The following is a 21,761-nucleotide window of genomic DNA, read 5'->3' as shown; positions in this document are numbered from 1 at the left end:
ACCAAGACAGAAACCTCTTTTAAATGGAACAATGGGAATTTACATTAATCACTGTCCCATAGACCTGTATTGACAGCAGGAGATAACCCTAACCCTAACCCTAACCCACACCCACCGTAATAGGCAAAATATCTCTAAACTCTTAAAACTTTTATTAACTTTTGGTTTACTTCTGTGGGGATGAGATATTTGTACCAGTCGCACTGAGACATTTCAAACGATATCAAACATGTATAATACTGTATCACATTAAACCATATAGATTTTGGGTGAATTTTAGGTGATCTCAGCATGAGAGAGAGTATGAGTTGGGGGAGAGGAGGTCAACAGAGAAAGATGTAGATTAGATAATACTGAGGTGAGACTTGAATCTCGAATGGTGTGTAAGAGATAGTTCAGATGTTAATTTCCCGAAAGTGTCCTTTGTGTTCTCGGGGAGTAATTCTACCTGGCATTTCCTAGTTTTGCTAGTTTTTTCCAGTCTTAGTCAAGTCAAGTCAACTTTATTTATATAGCGCTTTTAACGATGCAGATTTCAAAGCAGCTTCACAGTGTTAAACAGGAAAATAATGCAACAGAATTTTATTCAGCCGTATAGCCGTTCTGGAGAAAACGGTGATGTCATCAGTTCATTTCAATTATTATACAGTGACAAAGTGGGCTTTAGATCAGTAATTAGATCAGTAATTTAGTTTATATGGTTAATTTAGTTTAATAATTAGATTTATTTGGATATTTAGTCGAAAAATTTAGTGTCCTTACAATTCCAGTTACAATTTAGTGTCTTACAATTCCAATAATTCCAAATTATATTAAAGTGCCCCTAATATGCCATTTTAAAGTTTCCTAATTTTCCAACAACAGGTTTACATGCATCAAAGGTCATAAAAAACATTTTAATTTTTCAGTTTCATTTTCTCACAATATCCATTGCACGTCACCACAATGTCCAATGATTCTCAAACGACTCGACAGATAAATCAGTCTCTCTAAATCCCTCCTTTCCGTGAGTCCGAATCGATGATGAAACAATGGAAGAACTAGTTATTCAACCCAAACCTTGAGCAGGACGTTTCTCAGTGATGCTACTCAGTTTGAGGTACATTTTGAGATGTTTCAACTGTAATTCCTCACCATCAGCAAGTGTGCTTCCATCAACAAACCTGTGTGTGTGTCTGTGTCTGTGTGTGTCTAATGTACTGGCAATAAGCTAATGCTTAGTCGTGATGTCCAAATTTCATTCATACTACACACATTCATACCATATTATAGAACATACCCTTTAATGGTCACGAAGCAAGTTTTAAACCAAACGTAGTACTTGCTATGCAGTATGTGAATTCAGACATAGATAAATTATTCAAACAAAAAGCCACTAACTTCCTAAATGCCTATTTTCTCCTTCTGTGGAGTTTGTTTACACCCTCATAGGCATAAAGCATCTCTGCAATGTCTTTATTCCCAAAGGAACATTACTATGAGTGTCTCTTTGTCTGTAAAGGTAGTGCTGTGTGTGCATGTTTAGCGTGTGGTGGTAACGTGTGTATATCTGTACATACTGATAGGAGTAACATAAACACCACATTCTCTTTGAAAACGAAATCATCTCGTTTGCTGTTAATTCACTCTGGCTACGATCCATAAAACATACATAAAACATAACATAACACAAACATAAAACAGAAATAAACCACCTGTGCAATTTAATCCACCTAATTTTTAGTCCCCAGATAAGCTGCCCTCATAAGCTGCCCCAGATTTAAAAGAAGCATGCAATACTTTAAGAAGAATAATTTGACTGAGGTTTAAGCATAAAGCTTAGCAAAACAGGACAAATGGCTTGATAATGACAGCAGCATGAAAGTAGCATCAGCGACTAACATGATCCTCAAAGTGTTGCCACACCAATGAAGATCAATAAAGGATTTATTCCAGTAAAATAAAAAGGGAATTCCTTTCTTGAAAGGGAATTTTCAGGCTCATATTGATTCCATCCCTGGTAACTGTTTCTAACGTAAGCTGCATACGGCAAAACACATGTGAACACACTGATCTCAACAGATACAAACTTGCTTAAGTTAAATTGCTGCATTTCCCACGAATGTGAGAGAAAAAAATGTAAGCTATGGGTTCTCAGGCAGTAAAGCTGCCCATGCCAAAAATAAAGCACCACAACACACCATCTGCAGAGCACACGCTAAAACCAGACAACAATATAAATGACTTAAATCAGGAAACCACTACAATTTAAGTCCGACTTTTTGTGGTCTAAACCAGCCTGGTTTAATGTTTGCTGTTGCACACATGTGTTTAAAAATGTGTTTGTTTCTTTGTCCTACCTGTACTTGGCCCTTGCCCATGATCTTGTCCACAATCTCATTATCGTCCTTATTGAGCTTTGATTTGTCGTAACACTTCTCGTAGCACAGGATCCGCAGACACTGAGAGCCCTCCAGCTCTATTTCAAACTCCTATAAGAGAACAAATAAATTAATAACAAATATATGATGGTGATTGGTCAGGTGAATCCTATTTATTATCATGACATAAAAGAGCTCACCTCATTCCATTGTGGTTCTGTTGTGTCCCTGAACACGCGCGTTTTGGCCTTACTGACGAAGTAACCGAAAGAGTCAACCTCCAGCGTACAGTACATATCTACAGAGAGAACACAATAATAATTAATACAAAAATTAATCCATAAAGGTAATTCAGAAGCTGTTGTTAACACCTGCAAAAATAAAACAGTTGAATTCTATATAATTTGTGCTTCAATGTTTGACACCCATAAACAGCCTACAGTAAGAGTAACAATCTATATTACTTGGCAGAAGAATTATTTATTTTATATATTATAATATAATGTATAGTGCACTGTAAAAAAAAAAATTTTGGAACAATTGTGACAATTGATCCTTACATATTGGCCCAATAAATGACTTCCAAATAATTATCCCCATGCAAAAAGATGCATTGCACTAATCATAGCTTAAGGTCTTAACTCAAAATTAAAATTGTATATTCACCGAACATATTTAATTGTGCTCAGTCAATCTATGAAGTCGAAGTGAAAAATCCATGTTGGCTGAACAAGTCCTACGTCCGAAAAACGGTATACGCATGCGCAAAATGCGCTTGAAAAGTTGGTGAGTATTTAGCACTGAAATTATTCTACAGAGTTTTGCTTTATGACCCGGTATGAAGTTTAAAAGACATTTTGTAGAATCACGAGTTCATGAATTCATTGGTTTCATGCGTGTGTTCTCGTTTACTCTAATGGTAGCCAATAGTTTTATTTTCCTCATGTCTTATATGTCTAAAATGATAGGTAATAAGTAAATTAAGTCATTTGTGTGATATATGCGGCATGCGACCGTTGAACACGGTGTCGGAGATTGCATTTGGCGTCGACCTCTTTCAGGGCTTGAGTTATTGCCTTTTAATATCAAACACGTCAAGCTCGATTTTCTTATTCATCCATTCATTCGTCTCATCCTCATTATATAATGAAGTAACTTCTGTTCTGTCATTTGCCAGATGTGATGCAGGGAAACTTTGCCATTAATGTTACATAAATGCCATTATTTTTATTTGCAGGTTTTTAGCTTGCAGTGCCGTGTTTTCTTCACCACTTTAAGACATCCTGTTATGCTGAAGACTTCTTGAATATTCAGAGTTTTTCCTTATTGAAAATAAGGTATTTTCACCAAATATCCTGTGTTGAAATTTACTTGTTAATAAAGTAATGTGATAAAATGTCAACCCTGTTGTCTGTGTTCTGTATTTTGCTTAATATATTTATGTTTTTAGTCATTTTTGTCTTTTGGGACAGTGAGAAATAAACAATTGTTACTACAATTTAAAATATTTAATTGGACCAACCTCACAGTTTCACCGTAAAACATTTCTCCAATTCAAAATTTTCTAGTGAGCGATCACATCTAAATTTTTTAGTTGGCCAAATTGAAAAATTTAGATGTGATCGGTCACTAGAAAATTTTAAATTGGAGAGGCCTGACATTTTTTACAGTGTTGGTAAATTAAATTTTTCCATTGGCTCCACATATTATTTCTAATTGAGCCCATGTTAATAGGCTGTTGCCACAATTGATAAAATTCAATTCACAGAAATTCAATTTGGCCAATTGAAAAATTTACATGTGACCAGTCACTAGAAAATTTTGAGTTGGGAAGATTATAAATTTTTTACAGTGTGTTATATATGTTTATTTTATTTATATTTTATACTAAAATTACTACTACTAAAAATAAAAATTTATATTATTAATTTACGCAATAGCTCAAAAGTTTAGGGTCAATTCGAGTTTTTAAAAATAAATTAATATTTTTATTAAGCAAGGATGCATTACACTGATAAAAAGAGACAGTTAAGACATTTATAATGATTTCTATTTCAAATAAATGCTGTTCTTTGGAACTTTCAATTAATCTTGAAAATCTTGAAAAATAAGTATCACAGATTCCACAGCACAACTGTGATGATAATAATAAGAAATGTTTCTTGAGCTAATCACCATATTAGAATGACGTGACATTGAAGAATGGAGTAATGGCTGTTGAAAATCAGCTTTGCCATCACATAAATAAATTACATTTTAAAATCCAATAAAATAAAAAAGTTATTTTAAATTGTAATAATATTTCAATCAACATATACTTATGTCACTGGTAGTTCCTATTGTGCTGGGTTAGACACTATTCTGAAGTAGGAGCTAATTTAGTCCCCCCAAAAGGCGTTCCTATAACTAAAATCGTTCCCAGTTCCTTCAGCGAAAACACACTAAAAAGCGCGTACTTCCATCAGCAGTTATACTGTAGGAATTATGAAAACATTCCTCCGGTGCGAAAACCAGCTCGATGAATTACAGCACATCTTGACCTCTGACCTCTGCAATACGTAGGGTGAATTGTTCAGACAGGAGCGAAGCAGTCGGCTTCAAAACGCACAGTGGGGCTTGTGAGCATGACTTTAACATGAGTATGCAGTCAATCAGGTCACTGGTAACTGGTGTGTAATGTGCATGTGTTGTTGCTTTATAATGAAGCTGTATGAACATCAGCTCTATTGGTAAAGAATAAAGCTGTAGTGCATTCAGCACATGGTCAGAATGATTGTATTTATGAGATGACACCACAATATCATCAGTGGGCATTTCAGGGGTTTCTTTGAGACTGGCTTTTTGATTTGGGGCAATTCGGTTAATAAAATCGTGGTGGAAACAATCTGCCGCTAATGAAAAATAAGTACACTTTAGCATAATTTAGCAAGAGTAAACTGAATGTAATATTTCGGAACACTTAATTGCATGTTAATTGAAATTAAATGAAAATGTAATATAGTTTACATTTATATTAAACACACAAAATTACTTGTATTGACTATTGACTATTTTGATTTAAGTATATTGCCGAATGTACTGACAAGCATTTATGATTAACTAAAATATACTTTAATGTAATTTCTATTAAAACTAGTCTGTCATGTTTTTAAATATATTCATAATTGCACATTTGTTATGAAGTTATGAAATGAAAAAATGTAACTTTGAATGTAATATTGAATAACACACTATTGTTAAAATTGTAATCAAGTTGCATGTGATTTAGTATGTTAGGCAACACATCAAAATGAGTGTACTACTTTAAAGCACAACAAAATATCATTAAAATTTTTTTTGAAATATACTTAGTAAACCACTACCCTTTAGTTCACCCCAAAATAAAATTGTCATCATTTTCTCACCCTTTTGTCGCTCCAAAATTTTGTGAATTATATGAAAAATATGTCAAAATATGTCAATGTTGTTTTTGTTCATGCATTTAGAAGTTAATGGACTAAAAACACTAAAGCTTACCAAAACATTTAGCAAGTTTATAAGGGGCCAAGTCTACTACATTTCCCATTCTCTGGGGCAGAACAACTATAAAACATAATACATGTGAAGCATGGATTACACACCTAATGCACAGCATTTGCTTTATATTTTGTTACATTAGGGCTAAAATAATTTTTGGGGGGATTTTGAAGTAGGAACTCCCTCAACCACACACATTTACTATATACATGCAGATGAGTTTGACCTTGTTTTTTTTCCCTACAGATTAGGAACTTTTATAGAGGGATATGTAGGGATAGATGCCGTTATATTTACATTATTGTTTGTTATTATTTTTTAATCATGTACTCTATCGTTCAAAAGTTTGGGAGTAAGACTTTTTTAATGTTTTTGAAAGCAGTCTATTATGCTCAGCAAGGCTGCATTGATTTGATCAAAAATACAGTACAAACAGTTATTGTCACAGGACAAGGACGACGAAGACGATAACGAATAACACAAGATTTATTGAAAGAACTAACAAACGAGACAGTGTGTGGAACACGAACGCACAAACAATACCGGACAACTGAAGAGTCCACACAGAGGAACCTAAATACACAGTGATTACGATAAAATAACGAACAACTGAGAAGATGCATCAGAGTCCAATTAAACTAAAGAGTGGCGGGAAACAACGACAAAGAAATGCATGTGACTGATGAAAACGATCTGAAAGTCCATGAAATCTAAAATAAACTTTGAAAATTATATTGTGAAATATTATTATAATTTTTAAAACTTTTTTTAAAAAAACTAATTTTTTTTTTATATAAATATTTTTTTAAAAAGTAATTTATTTCTCTGATGGTACTTCAAATTGTGGTTGGTATTCTGGGTCAGTATTTCCCCCCCAAAAAACTCTTTGTATCAGATGGCCAATGTCAATGACCTAGTTTGCATTAATGGCCCAGAGCAAGGATTTGGATGCATTTCCTGTCAGAGTGGATGAAGGCCTTTAATAAGACTTGGAATGGAGGAATTTAATCAGTGGCTGAGATTGAGAAAGTATATCCCGATATAAAAAAAGATATTCAAACACCTGCATATCCATCTGCAAAACACATGTTTGCTCTCACTGTCATTTTCAAGACGACCACAAACTACATGACAAATGATTACAGATGAGCCAAACACTAAGCAAGAAAAACACTAAGCCAAAATTAAGCAAGAAACAAGCATTCAAAAACCTCAAAACAGTCTAACACGATGTCTCTTTTGAATCAGTCTAGAGGAAGTATATTGTGTGATTCATTGGGGCTTTACAACAGACGTCTGATTTTTATCTGAGCCGAACTGATCTACAGAGTCTGCTGGCCATATGTGTCCATTATGCAAAATCACAGTGGCATACTGTACATAGACAAGGTTTAATTCGAGTCCTGACCTCATAAAACAAAGAGATATAATGTGTAAATATATATGCAAATATTCATGAGTAAAGCCCCCAAAGGACAAATGATTCAATCATGGTGACCACAGTACTGACGGGCTTGTTTTATGATTAAGTAATTTGTCCTGTATGACGGAACTGACTGGATTTGGGATTGGAGACAGTTTTCAGATACAGATTCATCTCTGCCACTTTCATCTATACTGAGAAACTTATGGAACAGGAGTTTCCATGTGCAGTATGTGCAGTACTGTTGTGCAACTCCCACAATGTACTAATTTCATTCTTTCTTTAGAGGCTTTTGTCAGTTTGATTTAAAATCAACATGAAATTGTGTTCACAACCCATTTTACTTACATAATGAAGTGTAAATTTTTTTTTTAATTAATACAATTCTTAAAATTAAAACTAATTAAAAAGATTGTGTGAGATAATACACAATGCTAAACACAATGCAATTTTAAACAGTAAAGTAAGTTAAGATATTAATTATTAGGGATCGACCGATATAGATTTTTTAGTGCCGATGCCGATACAGATTTTTTTTCATCAGCCATAGCCGATGACCGATACAGGCTGCCGATTTTTTTGGAGCCGATAATGCTTTTTCTCCCTCAATTTACATCATAAAAATGACACAATGATCATGATGATAACAATGTTACAAGTCTCAATGTAAAAAAGGAACATTTATTGTACTAAAAAAAACAATATTTAACAAATAGTAAAAACAGGTTAAGTAAAAAAAGTAATTTATCCAAAAAATAAATTCTGAAAATAAATATTTTAGCATAATTAAAATTCTGAAAATAAATATTTAAGCATAAATAAAATAATTACACTATTGCACTCAGTAGCAACAAGCAAGCAGCATAATAAAGTGCACACTGACTGTACTATACTTAATTTTAAAAGTAACCAACTATTTACAACCTAGTCATTTAATGCTTAGATGCACTTAACTTAATCTCTTGTAGAGCAACACCAGCGGTAATTCAGGAAAAAAATCTCCCAATGCTCCACGTGAAACTTCGGTCTTCCGACCTTTTACCATCGTGTCAATTCTGAATTTATTTTGATTAAAGGGGTGGTAAACCACGATTTCACTATTCTTACTTTAGCTAGCGTGTAATGTTGCTGCTTGAGCATAAACAACATCTGCAAAGTTACAACGTTCAAAGTTTAAAGCAAAGGGAGATATTTGCTTTTAAAGAAATCCATTTCTAAGGACTACAGCAAACGGCCCGTAGGCGACTACACACATTCCTCCAGGGTTGGTGACATCACCAGGCTCAATATTTACATAAACCCCTCCTCCGAGAATATTAATTAGGGGGGGCGGGGGCGCCATTTTGTATCGCGGCGCTGTTGTGGTATAGTTAGGCTGGAGTGTTGTTGCCGCGATGCCGAGGAAACGCTGTTATATTAATCCGGATTGCAGGTCTGGGGTACTTGCTTTGTTCAGCCTTCATAGGGACAGGGGTGCGTTGCAGAGCGTTTAACACACAGCATGTTATATGCACGTGTGTATGAGACAGAAGGGAACAGGCGCGTGCGGGGCTCCCGCAGCACATCTCACGGAGGAAAACTTCCACAATGTTCGCGAGTTCAATACAGGATATGCACAACGTCAGCTGCGTGAGACAAACGCGGCCAGTGTGTGAATGCACGACGCGCGCGGGGCTCCCTCCCGCAGCACATTTCACGGAGGAAAACTTCCACAATGTTCACGAGTTCAATACAGGATATGCACAACGGCTTGTCCTGAAAGCTGGATTTACAAACAGAAGCTGTTTACGGGCCACAACCTGTAAGTCTGATTTATTTTTCATCGATGTGTTTTCCTGTAATAGGTTGTACATTGTAGCAAGGAAGTAAACAGATGACAACACTGTTCTGCAAACCAGTCTGTTAAATGATCATTCATACTTAACGTTATCCGACGAACACCTATCGTTACAAACACCTAACGTTAAAATCTCAACAGCGAACTTGGCATTAGTGTAAATGATTCTTTGATTCTTTTATGTATTATTTATCTACAGGCTTGCTAAACATGGTTCTGTGTGTGATTTGGCTAACTTACTAGTAAAGCCAGTGTTTAGTGTTTTGGGTTAATAGTTCTTGCGACAGATATTTGGCTATAATCGTTCTAAAAATACAAAAGTAACAGTGCCATTCAGTAGCGATCACTATAGATCCGCAGTCTTTACTCTTGAGGAATGAACAGGTTCTGCTCGATCATCTTCACTAAAATGTTCTGGGTCTGATTTGGGTTCAGATTGGTGTGGTTTTATTGACGCCATCGTTTCTAATACTGACCAAAGCACAGTCTACCGTTAAAGGTAAGGGGCGTGACGTTTCCGACAAACGTGCACTGCGGTTAGCGAATCACAACACACTGGGCCAGCTAACCAATCTGAGCCCATTGCGTATTTTTGAGGGACTGGCTTCATACAACCCGGAAAGCATCAGACCGTTTTACAAGGAGGGACAGAGCAGTGGAGAATAAAGGTCAAATATATGAAAAATAATGATTTTTTTTTTTTTTTAAACGAAGCATGAACACATGTTACAGTGCACCCCACAAACACAATCAAGCCTTCAAAACAATGTGTTTTACCACCCCTTTAATATGCGCGAGGGAGGGAAAGCAAGACAGTTTGAAGACGGTGAGAGTGCGCGCGCGGCCGGAGGAGGGGCTCTCTCTCTGCTCGTTCTTTCAGTAACATGCGACCTGTCACAAGCGCCGCAGTCAGTCTCTACATAACTCACCGATCAAATAAGGCTTTAGCGGGATAAAAATTTGCTTTGGCGGCTGCCAAAAAACGCAATATGTGGTGTTGAGCCGGTGTTGATTCTGTGGCGCACCGCAGCAAATTAGTCTATGTGTTTGAAACACTGGTGAGATGCATCCAAACCGCAGCCAGGTGGTCGCTGAATAAAACTCCCACAAATACCACGGAACAACGTCAGTATTACTTAATCCTATGACCAGTGTTCGTAACAGTTACCGTATGCATACGGATACCCTACAACTTAGCTATTTGCAGATCCCTAAATACAATGGTAAGCAGTTTTATAGACGAGGCATTCAGCATTTGCGTTTTCCATTTGGACGCACAAACTTGCTTAGCTATAGTTGCAAGCACATAAAGAGCAACGTGTTTCCACTTTCAAAGTGTATGGCAATATTTCAACTAAGTCAAACAGTTAAAAGATTGTCTTGAAGAGAAGATTCCAGAATTCTGCTAGTGGGGTATGGAATTATATTTTTCTAAAAAAAAATGAATGTAACTTTATAAAACTGAACGTAACTTTAAAAAACTGAACGTAACTTTTTCAGAAACTATCAAAAATATGCCATTACAAAAGAAGAAAATGAAAATGAAAAAAATTAACTCAGTCACTCAAATTTAACAACCTCTTCAAATATGCTTCATTCTTTGTTAATCTTTTTCAAAGATTCGTTTTCGCAAATCATGGATTCAGAATGCATTGCCACAGATTTCGCTTACGTTTCTCTGTTTTTCGTTTGCTGTTTTGACACAAACCTCTCGTGGGGGCGGGCTTAACAGTGATCTACTCTGATTGGATAGTGAGGTTTTGATGGACAGATACTCTCTGTCCTGGAAGTATGGACGTCACTCAGTGGCGCGCATATTGGAAAGATCTCGCTATGATTTGTGTGCAATAGAGTGCCGAAGTAATGACGTCACTTTGTAGGCCAACCCGGAAGTTAGCGGCGCATGGGTTCCCTCGATCAAAAAGCCATTCATTTTCCCCATAGACTTTTGGAAAATCGCAAAAAATAAGATCTGTGTTCAACAAAGAGTAATGACCCTTACACGTTTTGTCTACCAAGATAATCTTTACAAGTTAATCCAAAATGTATACATTTTGAAGCCCAAATAAAGCCGTCAGATATAAAATGCTAACGGTAGGCTATAAACGGACTACAGCACACCATGGTCGCGGATCAACGTCATCATCAAGCTTCCTCAAACTTTATTTAAAAGCACGCTCGCTCATTATGATCTGCGCTGTGTATGAACACTTATCCACTTTTTCATGAGAAATATTGCCCATTCGTTTTTTCCCAAAATGTTAGAAACTAATTATGTTTATGCGTGCCTCTCTGAGATTTATCTTTTGTTAACGTTTTTTCAGACAATATGATTATTACTGTGATAATAACATTAAATGACATGAAACACAACCCAGTCTCTTTTTGTTAAATGCAAGTTTATGTATGATCAATGATACAAAACGTATAATAAGCTACACATGAAATAAAGCAAACAATTCAGTCAAACATTCAAAGTCAGTGCTAGTCGGCTAACTTACAACGGTAACGTACAGTTATAGCCTAAAAATAAACAAGTAATGAAACTTATCTTTGCACTCAGCCTAAACGATTTGCCAGGGAACAAATTATAGATCCATGAGAGCAAATATGGGCCGTTAAATCTCCACAAGACTAATTATAGCTGGAGACGCCACAGAGACATCAGAGCCAGCGGCAGACGGCAGAAGGACTAGCCGAGGAAAGTCAAATCTCGCCGGCTAAACAAGCACTGAGCGCCGCTGACTCACTGGAGCTCACAACTCCGATAACACCAGATAAAATGTTTAAATAGGCACTCTTCTTATAAATAAACCACAGATTTGAGCTTTAAACAACTACATTATCGACTGAAAAAGTCTTAAAACTAAGTTGTCACACATTAACAGTAGATTTTAACACAAAAAGACGTGTAAACACAGCCCATGTCAGCCATTCCTCAACGAGACGAACATGTGAAGAGAGTAAACTCCAAATGTTCAAGCATCCAACTTTGCGCGAATAGCGCGATTTATTCACGCCACATAAGTTCTTCATAAGGCTGAAACACGGGCTAGTGAGAGATTGCCTGTTTGTCACGATGACATCTAAAGTCCCCGCCAAAGGATGTAGTCCCTTTTAGCAACTTGTTAGCAACCATCGTTTTTAAGACACAATAAAGTCTTAAAAAATCACAAGCAGGTTATAACTAGTGTGTTTTATGTCATAGATTAAAACGTGAAAATATATAGAGGCTTTGTTAACCACAGAGCTTATTTCAGGCGATTTAGCAAAAACCCATTCAAAAAACCCATAGACTTTAGGGCGAGGGAACCCATAGGGCTAAAATGCTAACTCACTTCCACGTTTTGGCCTACAAAGTGACGTCATTACTTCGGCACTCTATATGCTGTGCTTTGTATTATTAAGTATGTAAATAATATTTGACTTTCGATCGTCTCAGGCTGTAAAGATTAGCTCTCAGGAGAGACACAGAGCGGCATCATCTTCCTCATCCCCTTGTCCTTCAAGGCAGCTTGAAGTAAGATCGTGTTACTGAAGTAACCAATAACATAGATAAAAGTTTTATTCATGTACATTGTGCAACAGTTCGTTGCGGGTTATTATTGTCATTCACAAGTTTGCAATGTCATTATGTCATGTCATGATGTTATGTAGTTTGATTGTTTGCTCTTTTGTACAGTTATTATATTCAAGGACTTGTATTTGGCATAATATTTCGCTTTTTTCACATATTGCTTAATGTTTTTTTGTAACAATAGTAGCTCTTCAAGAGCATGGTAGACCCCTTTGTAAATGTGCCTTACTTGACCACTTGTGATTTGTATAATTTAAAACACATCTTAATAGATTTGAACATGAGCAAAGTTAGATGAGTTTATAACAACATGGATACAAGTCATTGACAATATTTCAAAACAGTTGGTATTTTGACCTACTTGATGTTTCTTTGATTTTGCAGCTGATACTGACCCAGATGGTGGTGTGGTGGTTCCAGAGATCCAGTGCCCTTTATCTGAACAGAGATTAAATTGTTCCCCTGACATCACTGAACTACCCGAGAGCTCTATGTCCAGTCACTTGATATTATAAGACTGTGCTTTACTAACATTTTACTTCTGACATTAAAAAAAGAAACTTACAAAAACATTTGTAGTTACATCAGAAATGTAACATCACAAGTAACTTTGTAAGCCACTCTTTTGAAAATAAATTATAAAGTGTAGCGTTTTCTTTTTTTTAAGAGGTCAAATTAAACAATTAAAAGGACATAAAAGTGTATTAAAAAAAATCTGTTCTAAACCGTGTAAAAGTAAGCTCCCTGTTGCACTGCAATTTTCATGTTTTCTTTAAATTAATTTAAACTTGTTAAATGTGCAGTGGGAAATGTGATTGTCTGGGTGCATGCACTGACAACAGGGTAGCATATTCTGTGGGTTGGCATTCTTTCCATGCATGTATGGTCAGATAGAACAGTGATTTTAAAAGCTTGTCTCTCTGAAAGAAACAGATGTCGGTGTGCTTGAACAGACTTTTTTATTTATTTTTTTTACTTCAAATGTTTTTGCTTGAAAAACATAAATATTTAGTATGTTACTACCTTGAAAGCGATAACGATGTTTCTTTTGATATTTTATAATGGCGCTCTGCTCTCGGTTACTACTCGTTCTTCATGAAGTAGTAGCGGCACGCGTGACCAAGAAGAGTCAGCGTATCTCACAGCATCATCTGCTGGTGAAAATAATCACTACACGATTGCTCCTATAACCAGCAGCTGCTGCGTGTTGATAGGGCGCTTTTTTGCAATATATTTGCTGGTTGTTTTGAACGAGCTGTAAAACGGGGACAGAACACCACCAAAAAACGGGGACGTCTGGTCACCTTATCTTTACAGCCTGAGACGATCGAAGGTCAAATATTATTCACATATTTAGTAATACAAAGCACAACATATTGCGCACAAATCACACCAAGAGCTTTCCACTGAGTGACGTCTGTACTTCCAGGCCAGAGAGCACCTGTCCATCAAAACCCCACTATCCAATCAGAGTAGATCACTGTTAAGCCCGCCCCCACGAGAGGTTTGTGTCAAAACATCAAATGAAAAACTGAGGAACGTAAGCGAAATCTGTGGCAATGCACTCGGAATCCACGATTTGCGAAAACGAATCTTTGGAAACCATTAACAAAGAATGAAGCATATTGCTCCTTAAGCTGCATGAGGACGTGACCGGGTTGAAGCGTTATTTTTAGCACGAGTGTAATGTTTGTTAATAGATTTAACGTAAAAAAACATCATTAATCTTGACAAACTATATATCATTCTAAAGGTCTAAACCTCAAGCATCGAGGACAGACCACTGTTTTTCAATGAAAAGCTTATAACGGCTGAATTTTTGCATGAATGTAAGCAATACACATCAAAGCAAGTATAAAGAAAAACAGAGCACATACCAGTAGTGTCCTAATTACGAGCCACACACGCATCCACTGCTAAAAGTTCCAGAATGAATGGAAAGGTGAGGGTCCACTGAATAACATCACATAGAGCATTTTAATCCAACGAAACAATAACGGTGTAATATTGATGGTTAATCCTTTGTTTACATCGCATTTCTGCGGAGCGAAGTATCATACTAGACTGCTATGCAATAAAATAATGCACCAAAAACAGTCTCCCGGTAGCATAAAGTGGCATGGGTTTATAGCTTAGAATGTTACGAACATAATAAATCCACTCGAACTCAAAAACATGCAAAGATAGCCGTGATATAGTCAAAAGTGTCCAACCATAGCACTCGGTTTAGCTGATGTCATGACGTGCTCATCCAATGATAATGTCTGTTTATCTGGAGCCAATAAAAGCATTGAATCGTCATGACTGACAGAAAATGTAGCCAATGAGCACACGATTCCAACGAGACCTTGCATGTTTATATTTGTCACATGGGCGTGATTATTTATTCATTTGAATCTGGCGCGCTCTCTCTCTCAGCTGCGAGTAGTCTGTGACACCTCCCCCTGTCATTTGACAGCTAACAGCTAACGGGCTAGTAAACAGACGGTCTCTTTGTAGTAACTGTTTGCTAATCTTACTAACTGGACGGAATTTATTATCCAATGGATCGTCAAAAGAAGTTTTTTTCTGCTGAGGATGTTTTATTTGAGCTCACTCGAAGCAGCGATGTGGAAAACATTGAGGAGAGTGAAGACAGCGATGACGGTGGAGCTGATCCAATAATATACCGGTGAGTTGCTATGTGTAGTTGTTTATGTATATTGAGAATGTGTGTGAGAATGTATTTATTTTATTGTTTCTGTGTGCTAGAAAAAATGCAATATACCAGTATGCATTATACATATGCTGATATTTTGCATTTTTCCTAGCACACATGGGGAAAAATTATATATAATTTTTCCCCATGTGTGTGTAAATAAAACATTATATATATATATATATATATATAGAAAAATTGCAATATACCAGTATAGATGATACATATACTGATATTTAGCATTTTTTCTAGCACACACAGGGAAAAAAAAATATATATATATAATATATAAAATGCTTTTTTTTCCCCTGTGCTACAAAAAACAAATTGACGAAAAAAGAAAAGTTCTGGACGGCCGACCATCTGTGTGATTGTTGATTTTATGTCTGGCCATCAATATGAATGCTCACTGTATCACCGGCCATTAGATTGATTGTAGGACTGTGTGCAAATGTATGGGCCGCCGTCAATATGAATGCTCACTGTATAGCCGGCCGTTAGATTGATGCTTGGGCTGTGTGAGAATGTATAGGTGGCCGTCAATATGAATGCTGTCTAACCGACTGCCCATCAGTTTCATTGTTCATGGGATGGCCTGTAATTAGAGTGAATGATGACAGTGTGATTGTTGATTGAATGGGCAAACTATACAGAAATATTACATGCAGTGCTAATTCTCATTCCTTTCCTTGCCATTCTACAGGCATCAGGTTGAGTCTTCAGATGAGCTATGGCATCCAAGCACCAGCCAACCAGCAGAAAAGAGAAGAAAGCTTTCAGATTCTTCAAGATCTGCACTTGCTGTTGTAGACCTGAATCGGCCAGTAAAAGGCCAGTAAATGGTTTTTTTTTTACATTTGCAAATTGTGTGTGTTTTTATAGCTATATATTTATATTATATTTTTATTTATATTACTAGTTATATTTATAGTTATTATACTTATATTACTTGTTGTATTTTCAGTTGCAAAGAAGTTTAGCTCTTTTTTATTAATATTTCATTTTTATTATATTTTTATAAGTTCTGTTGTACAAATAAATCACTTATACAAAGTCTTATGGTTCTGCCTATTATTTTATAGTTGAAAAAGCATTCAAGCATCATATATGATGGCTTAAACAGCTTGCAGTACACTTCATAACATTAGGTTATAAAGTCTCCTGTAGGTTTCTTGGCACCTGGACATATTCTTAGAAAAAAGCATGCAGGAACCCCATTTTTCATGATATCTTCGTCAAATTTTAAATATAAACTGATGAGACTTGTGCCTTTCAATTCATTAACTAACTGGATTCCTCCAGGCTTATTTTCATATATTTTTACATCAAATAATAAAGTGTTCATTGTAGCACAAATCATCTTCAAGACACTTCAACTTCTATAACTGTTTGTCTTTCTAAGTTTTTTTCTACTTTAATGTTTGGGTAATAAACTCTAAAGTGTCTTCTTTTTAAAGATGTCTAAATTGTGCATGTAGTGCAAATTGTTCAGCAACTGCAATTGTTTTAGTTGGGAGATGTCATTTCTGGGGATGTGCCTCAAGCAGGCGGCGGGAGAAATGGAACAGACATAGTCTTGGAAAAAAGCTTGCAGGAACCACATTTTTCATTATATCTTCCTCAAACTTGAACTATAAACTGATAAGTCATGTGGCTTTCAATCAGTTCAATAACTGAACTGGATTCCTCCAGGTCTATTTTCATATAAATTACATGAAATAATAAAACATTCTATGTAGTGCAAATAATTTTTGAGGCATTTCAACTATTATAATTTTTTATCTGTTTGAGAATTATCAACTCTGATTGCTTTTTAGTAGAGTCCCAAGTGTCTTCTTTCCAAAGATACCTTAATTGTGCCTGTAGCACACTGTTCTCAGGAGCTATAATTGTTTTAATTCAGGTAGGTCGTTTTCAGCTGTGAGCCCCAAAGTGGGGGTGCAGCTTAACAGGTTAAGAGGTTGTTAAATTTGAGCGACTTCTTCATTTTTTCATTTTCAATTGTGTTTTTCTTCTTTTGTAATGGCATACATTTGATAGTTTCTGAAAAAGTTACGTTCAGTTTTATAAAGTTACGTTAATTGTTTTTTAGACAAATATAATTCCATAGTGGGGGAGGGGCAGTGCATGGTCTGCACATGAATTATGATGGACAGATGCATTTTTTATGGACTTCAAAAACAGAGCAACAGTCACTGCCATTATAAAGCTTTGAAGAGCCAGAACTTTTGTAATATAACTCAGATTTTATTCGTCTGAAAGAAAAATGTTATATACACCTAGGATGACTTAAAGGGGCTATATGCAACTTTTTCCCCAAAATAAACGTAACAATAGCCTTTTTATTTTACCATTTATGACTCAAACATCTCCTGATGAGCATACTGACACCTTGTCCGCTCACAGTGGGTGAACCTATAAGCCTTTATCCTATTTTTCCTATTTTCTTGCGGGTCGTCTTTTCCCGCGCTGTCTGCGGATGTGACGTCACCACCGCTGCGAGAGCGAGCAGAAAATGAGAGCAGTTCTGTTTTTTGGCCACAGGTGTCAGTCGCGAGTTTAAATTTCAGAAAAACGCATATAGCCCCTTTAAGGGTGAGTAAATCATGGGCTAATTTTCATTTTTGGGGGAACTATCCGTTCAATATATGATTGACCATCCTGGACTGGAGCATGTTTGTTTAAATGTGTATTCTCTTCAGTACACATGTAACATTTGGCACAGACATTGTACATCTCCAGCTGCTACAGCAAGGATACAGAAATGGTGGACTCTGTGCTTCTCACTCAGCCAGGGCTGAGTCTATGCTAATAGGGCAAATCGGCACCAGCTTTGGGCGGGGCTTCTCCCTAGAATGATGTCACTGCAGACACACATTGGTGTTCAAACACCTTATGAAAGTGAATTTTATTTTATGAAAGGAAATTTTGCATAAAAGGTCTCCTTTAACAATTCCAAAAGTGTGGGTGAAATTTTGGGAATTGCTGATTTATACAGCTGAACTAAAAGTTTAGTTCACCCAAAAATTAAAATTATCCTTTGATTCACTCACTACTATCTTCTTTCACTCACTACTATCTTCTTTCGGCCAAATACAATCAGAGTTATATAAAAAAATATCCTGGCACTTCCAAGTATTATAATGGGAGTGAATAGTGCCTGAGTTTTCATCCATCCATCATAAAAGTAATCCATACGGCCAAGGGGGTTAATAAAGGCTTTCTGAAGTGCAGCAATGCTTTTGTAAGAAAAATATAAAAATGTATAACTTTATAAACTAATGGCTTCCTGTAATGGCCATACGCGAGTATAGTTCTGACGGAAGAGTGTCCTCTGACCCAGCTCATGACGTATTGATGAAGGCGGAATGGAACGGAAAGGATAGAGCAAAACAAAACACCAGTCATGAATTAGAAGCCTAAAACAAGATTTTTTTTTAAAGAGAAATGTCAGAGAAGCTTGAATTTTTTGCTCAGCCCTATTTGTTTAAACCATAAGAGGCGTCTACTCTCACCTAAGCTTACGCTACTCCTACATCCTACATCATACATGGGGTCAGAGGTCACTCTTCCTCCGGACTTGTTTCTACAGTCTTACATTCTACAAAACAACACAATAGAAAAAAAACAGACTGCTAAAGGCATGTGAAACAGACAAGACACTTTAACTTACTGGCAGATTCTTTCAAGCCCATGGCTTTATGGACGATCACATGCAGAAAGCCATACAGACCAGGAGATTCCTCATCTGGAAGAGACAAGAAACATTCAGTAAGTGTATGTGTGTGAGAGAGGGAAATGAGTGAATTTATGAAGTATCCAACTCCTTGCTTTTGTCATCTTTCAGCATCTCCCTCTTTAAACTACCCACAATTTCCCTGCCTATAGTGGCAGATAACAGATAAAAAAATAAAAAAAACACACATCTATTCTAATACTCTCTACTGTAATACCTGTAATACTGTCCCGACAACTCATTTAAGATCTATGGGTGATAGGGCTTTCTCTTCATTTGCTCAAAAACTATGGAACTCTCTGCCCTCTAAAATTAGGCTAACGAATCTCTTCATGTTTTTAAAACTTCCCTAAAAACATACTTTTTTAGGGTAGCTTTTATTTGATTTATTCGATTACTTCTACCTATTTTTCGATAACATCTTTTTATTTTTGTATTGTATATCTGAAGTACTTCTCTTATGAAAGCATTTATTTTATATTATTGTATTTCTCTTATTTTTCTTATTTTGGTGAAGTGCTTTGAGATGTAACTTTTAAAGGTGCTATAGAAAATAAAGTTTATTATTATTAATTAAAGTATATCTCATGTCTGTGTGGTCCATTTCTGTGCTGGACTGGTGATAGCAAACATCAGGCTATTTGACTAGCATTGTTATCAGCACTGAAAAAAAAAGTCGGTCAGTAATGTTAAGTCAAATTGACTAGAAATATGATTGACTCTAAAAGTATCGAAGGGCAGTGCTGATCTGAAACATTTATAAATGTGATGTCATGTACTAATTGCAAGATCAAGTTGCAAGATCTATTACATACAGATCAGATCAAGTCAAGTGTCACATGCCCCTGACTTTGACTGCTCTGCACTAGAAACACTGATAAAGAACTTTGTAAATTAGTGGTGGTGGAAAGAATGCAGATGTCAGAGCAAATGAAAACAGTGTCACATAACAAAGTCTACAGCTGCCTTAACTAAAACCATGAATTTGGATATCCACACCAAAAGAGTTTAACATCATGTGAAGTGGGTTAAAAAAAACATGATTAATGAAAACAATATTTATGGTAAGCCCCAGAGAACATGATGATTCTTATGGACTTGAAGGCTTTTGTCCTGAGAGGAAACTTGCAACATGTGAGGGGTCTCCAAAGCACACAGAACCAGTCATCACTTCAGGGTGGCCTTGACCGACCCTCATGCACACAGAGTGGCTTATTGTATCAATATTAGAAGCAGTGGGTGGCAGTGCTCAAGTTGCAGTCTCTCTTTCTGTACGTTTATTTAGCAGTGTGTGAACTAGCCGAGAAGCTCTTTGAACCTACACTGCCTCATCAGAACAACACAACACAAACATATTTGTGCACCACTGAATTTGAATTTAGTTTTAAACTCCAAATCAATTATTGAATCTGAAATTTAGTAGAGGTAGCAAACAGGACGTTGAAACGCAATTATAAATTAAATTAATACTGATTCTTATTAAAGCTACAAAAGTTATTCAGTCAAGAGCAGTGAGTAATTTTCTCTTGTTGTTTGTTTAATATTAAAGGGTTACTCCAGCATTAGCATTAAGCTTTGTATCAGTAGAAACCCGGTAGTATATTCAAATTATGGTACTTTTCCCCCTCATATCCCCCCCGAGACGAGATAATTATGCATTTTATTTCTGATTTTTTTGCCAGAGGCTGGAGCCTACATGAGCTAGTTCCGCATGTTTTCAACCCACTCACAGGGGAGGGATCTCACACACAGAATGTAAATGCGCACGGCCGCTCGGCCACTCGGCTCGGGCATTAATAACGGAGCTATGCGGAGCAAAGTGAGTGTTTCAACTTTTCAATTAATTCCTTTGAAAGTTTAGCTTCCATAGGCATGATCTGAAAATGCGCCATACTGGACACGTGCCAAGAATGACTGCCGCGCTTACCTCAGCTCTGCTCAGCTCTTCGCTCTCGTGATGAATGAAATCTGACTCCTGCTGCGTCTGTGCCGTGCCTTTCGTTCAACTCACTCACACTTCTTTGAAAAGACACGTTCAGTTTTTAATTGTAGTGTCTATTCTCTAACTGAACGAAATGATTGTTTTAGTATGAAAATCAAAACGACGGTGGGCAAGTGACAGAGGTGGACAGTAACGAAGTACATTTACTTGAGTACTGTACTTAAGTACACTTTTTGAGTATCTGTACTTTACTGAAGTATTATTTTTTAGGGAAACTTTTACTTTAACTTCACTACATTTGAAAGACAAATATCGTACTTTTTACTCCACTACATTTCTATCAAGTTCCTCGAAGTTGAAAGTCGTTTCTGTAGCAGTTTTGCAAGTCAGTGGATGATTTTTTTTCTTCTTTAAAAGTGTTTTTTTTTTTGTGCAAAATGTAAATGTCTGGGAGAAAGAGAAGCAGAGACATATGGATGAATCTGAAAAAGCATGATGAAAGAGCTCAGTTCAGTCTGGTTTTTGTGCCTCTCAGATGCCAGAGCACGAGTACTGAATAGAGCTTTCTTTTGTGTTTTTTCGCACTTAAACAGACCAATACGCACAAAATGACAAAATTTTCATTTAGGGTTTTTTTTCATGTCTTAAGTCAACGTAAACAGTTGGGGGAAT

At 36.4% G+C, this 21,761-nt stretch overlaps 1 protein-coding gene across 3 annotated transcripts in view; it reads right to left on the bottom strand.

Annotated features, from left to right (window-relative positions):
- Positions 1-21,761, bottom strand: part of abr (ABR activator of RhoGEF and GTPase) — a 453,886-nt gene that overhangs the window by 119,872 nt on the left and 312,253 nt on the right. For all 3 annotated transcript variants that reach the window (XM_079816090.1, XM_079816091.1, XM_079816092.1), the window contains 3 exons: positions 19,085-19,159; positions 2,561-2,658; positions 2,340-2,471 (listed from right to left, as the gene is read on the bottom strand). In XM_079816090.1, the coding sequence (XP_079672216.1) occupies positions 2,340-2,471; positions 2,561-2,658; positions 19,085-19,159 (305 nt within the window). The remainder of the gene's footprint in view (positions 1-2,339; positions 2,472-2,560; positions 2,659-19,084; positions 19,160-21,761) is intronic.

This window comes from Gobio gobio, assembly GCF_949357685.1.
Source record: "Gobio gobio genome assembly, chromosome: 4".
Lineage (NCBI taxonomy): Eukaryota > Metazoa > Chordata > Actinopteri > Cypriniformes > Gobionidae > Gobio > Gobio gobio.
The sequence above is the reverse complement of the archived record's forward strand: the minus strand, read 5'-3'. Positions and strand labels throughout refer to the sequence as shown.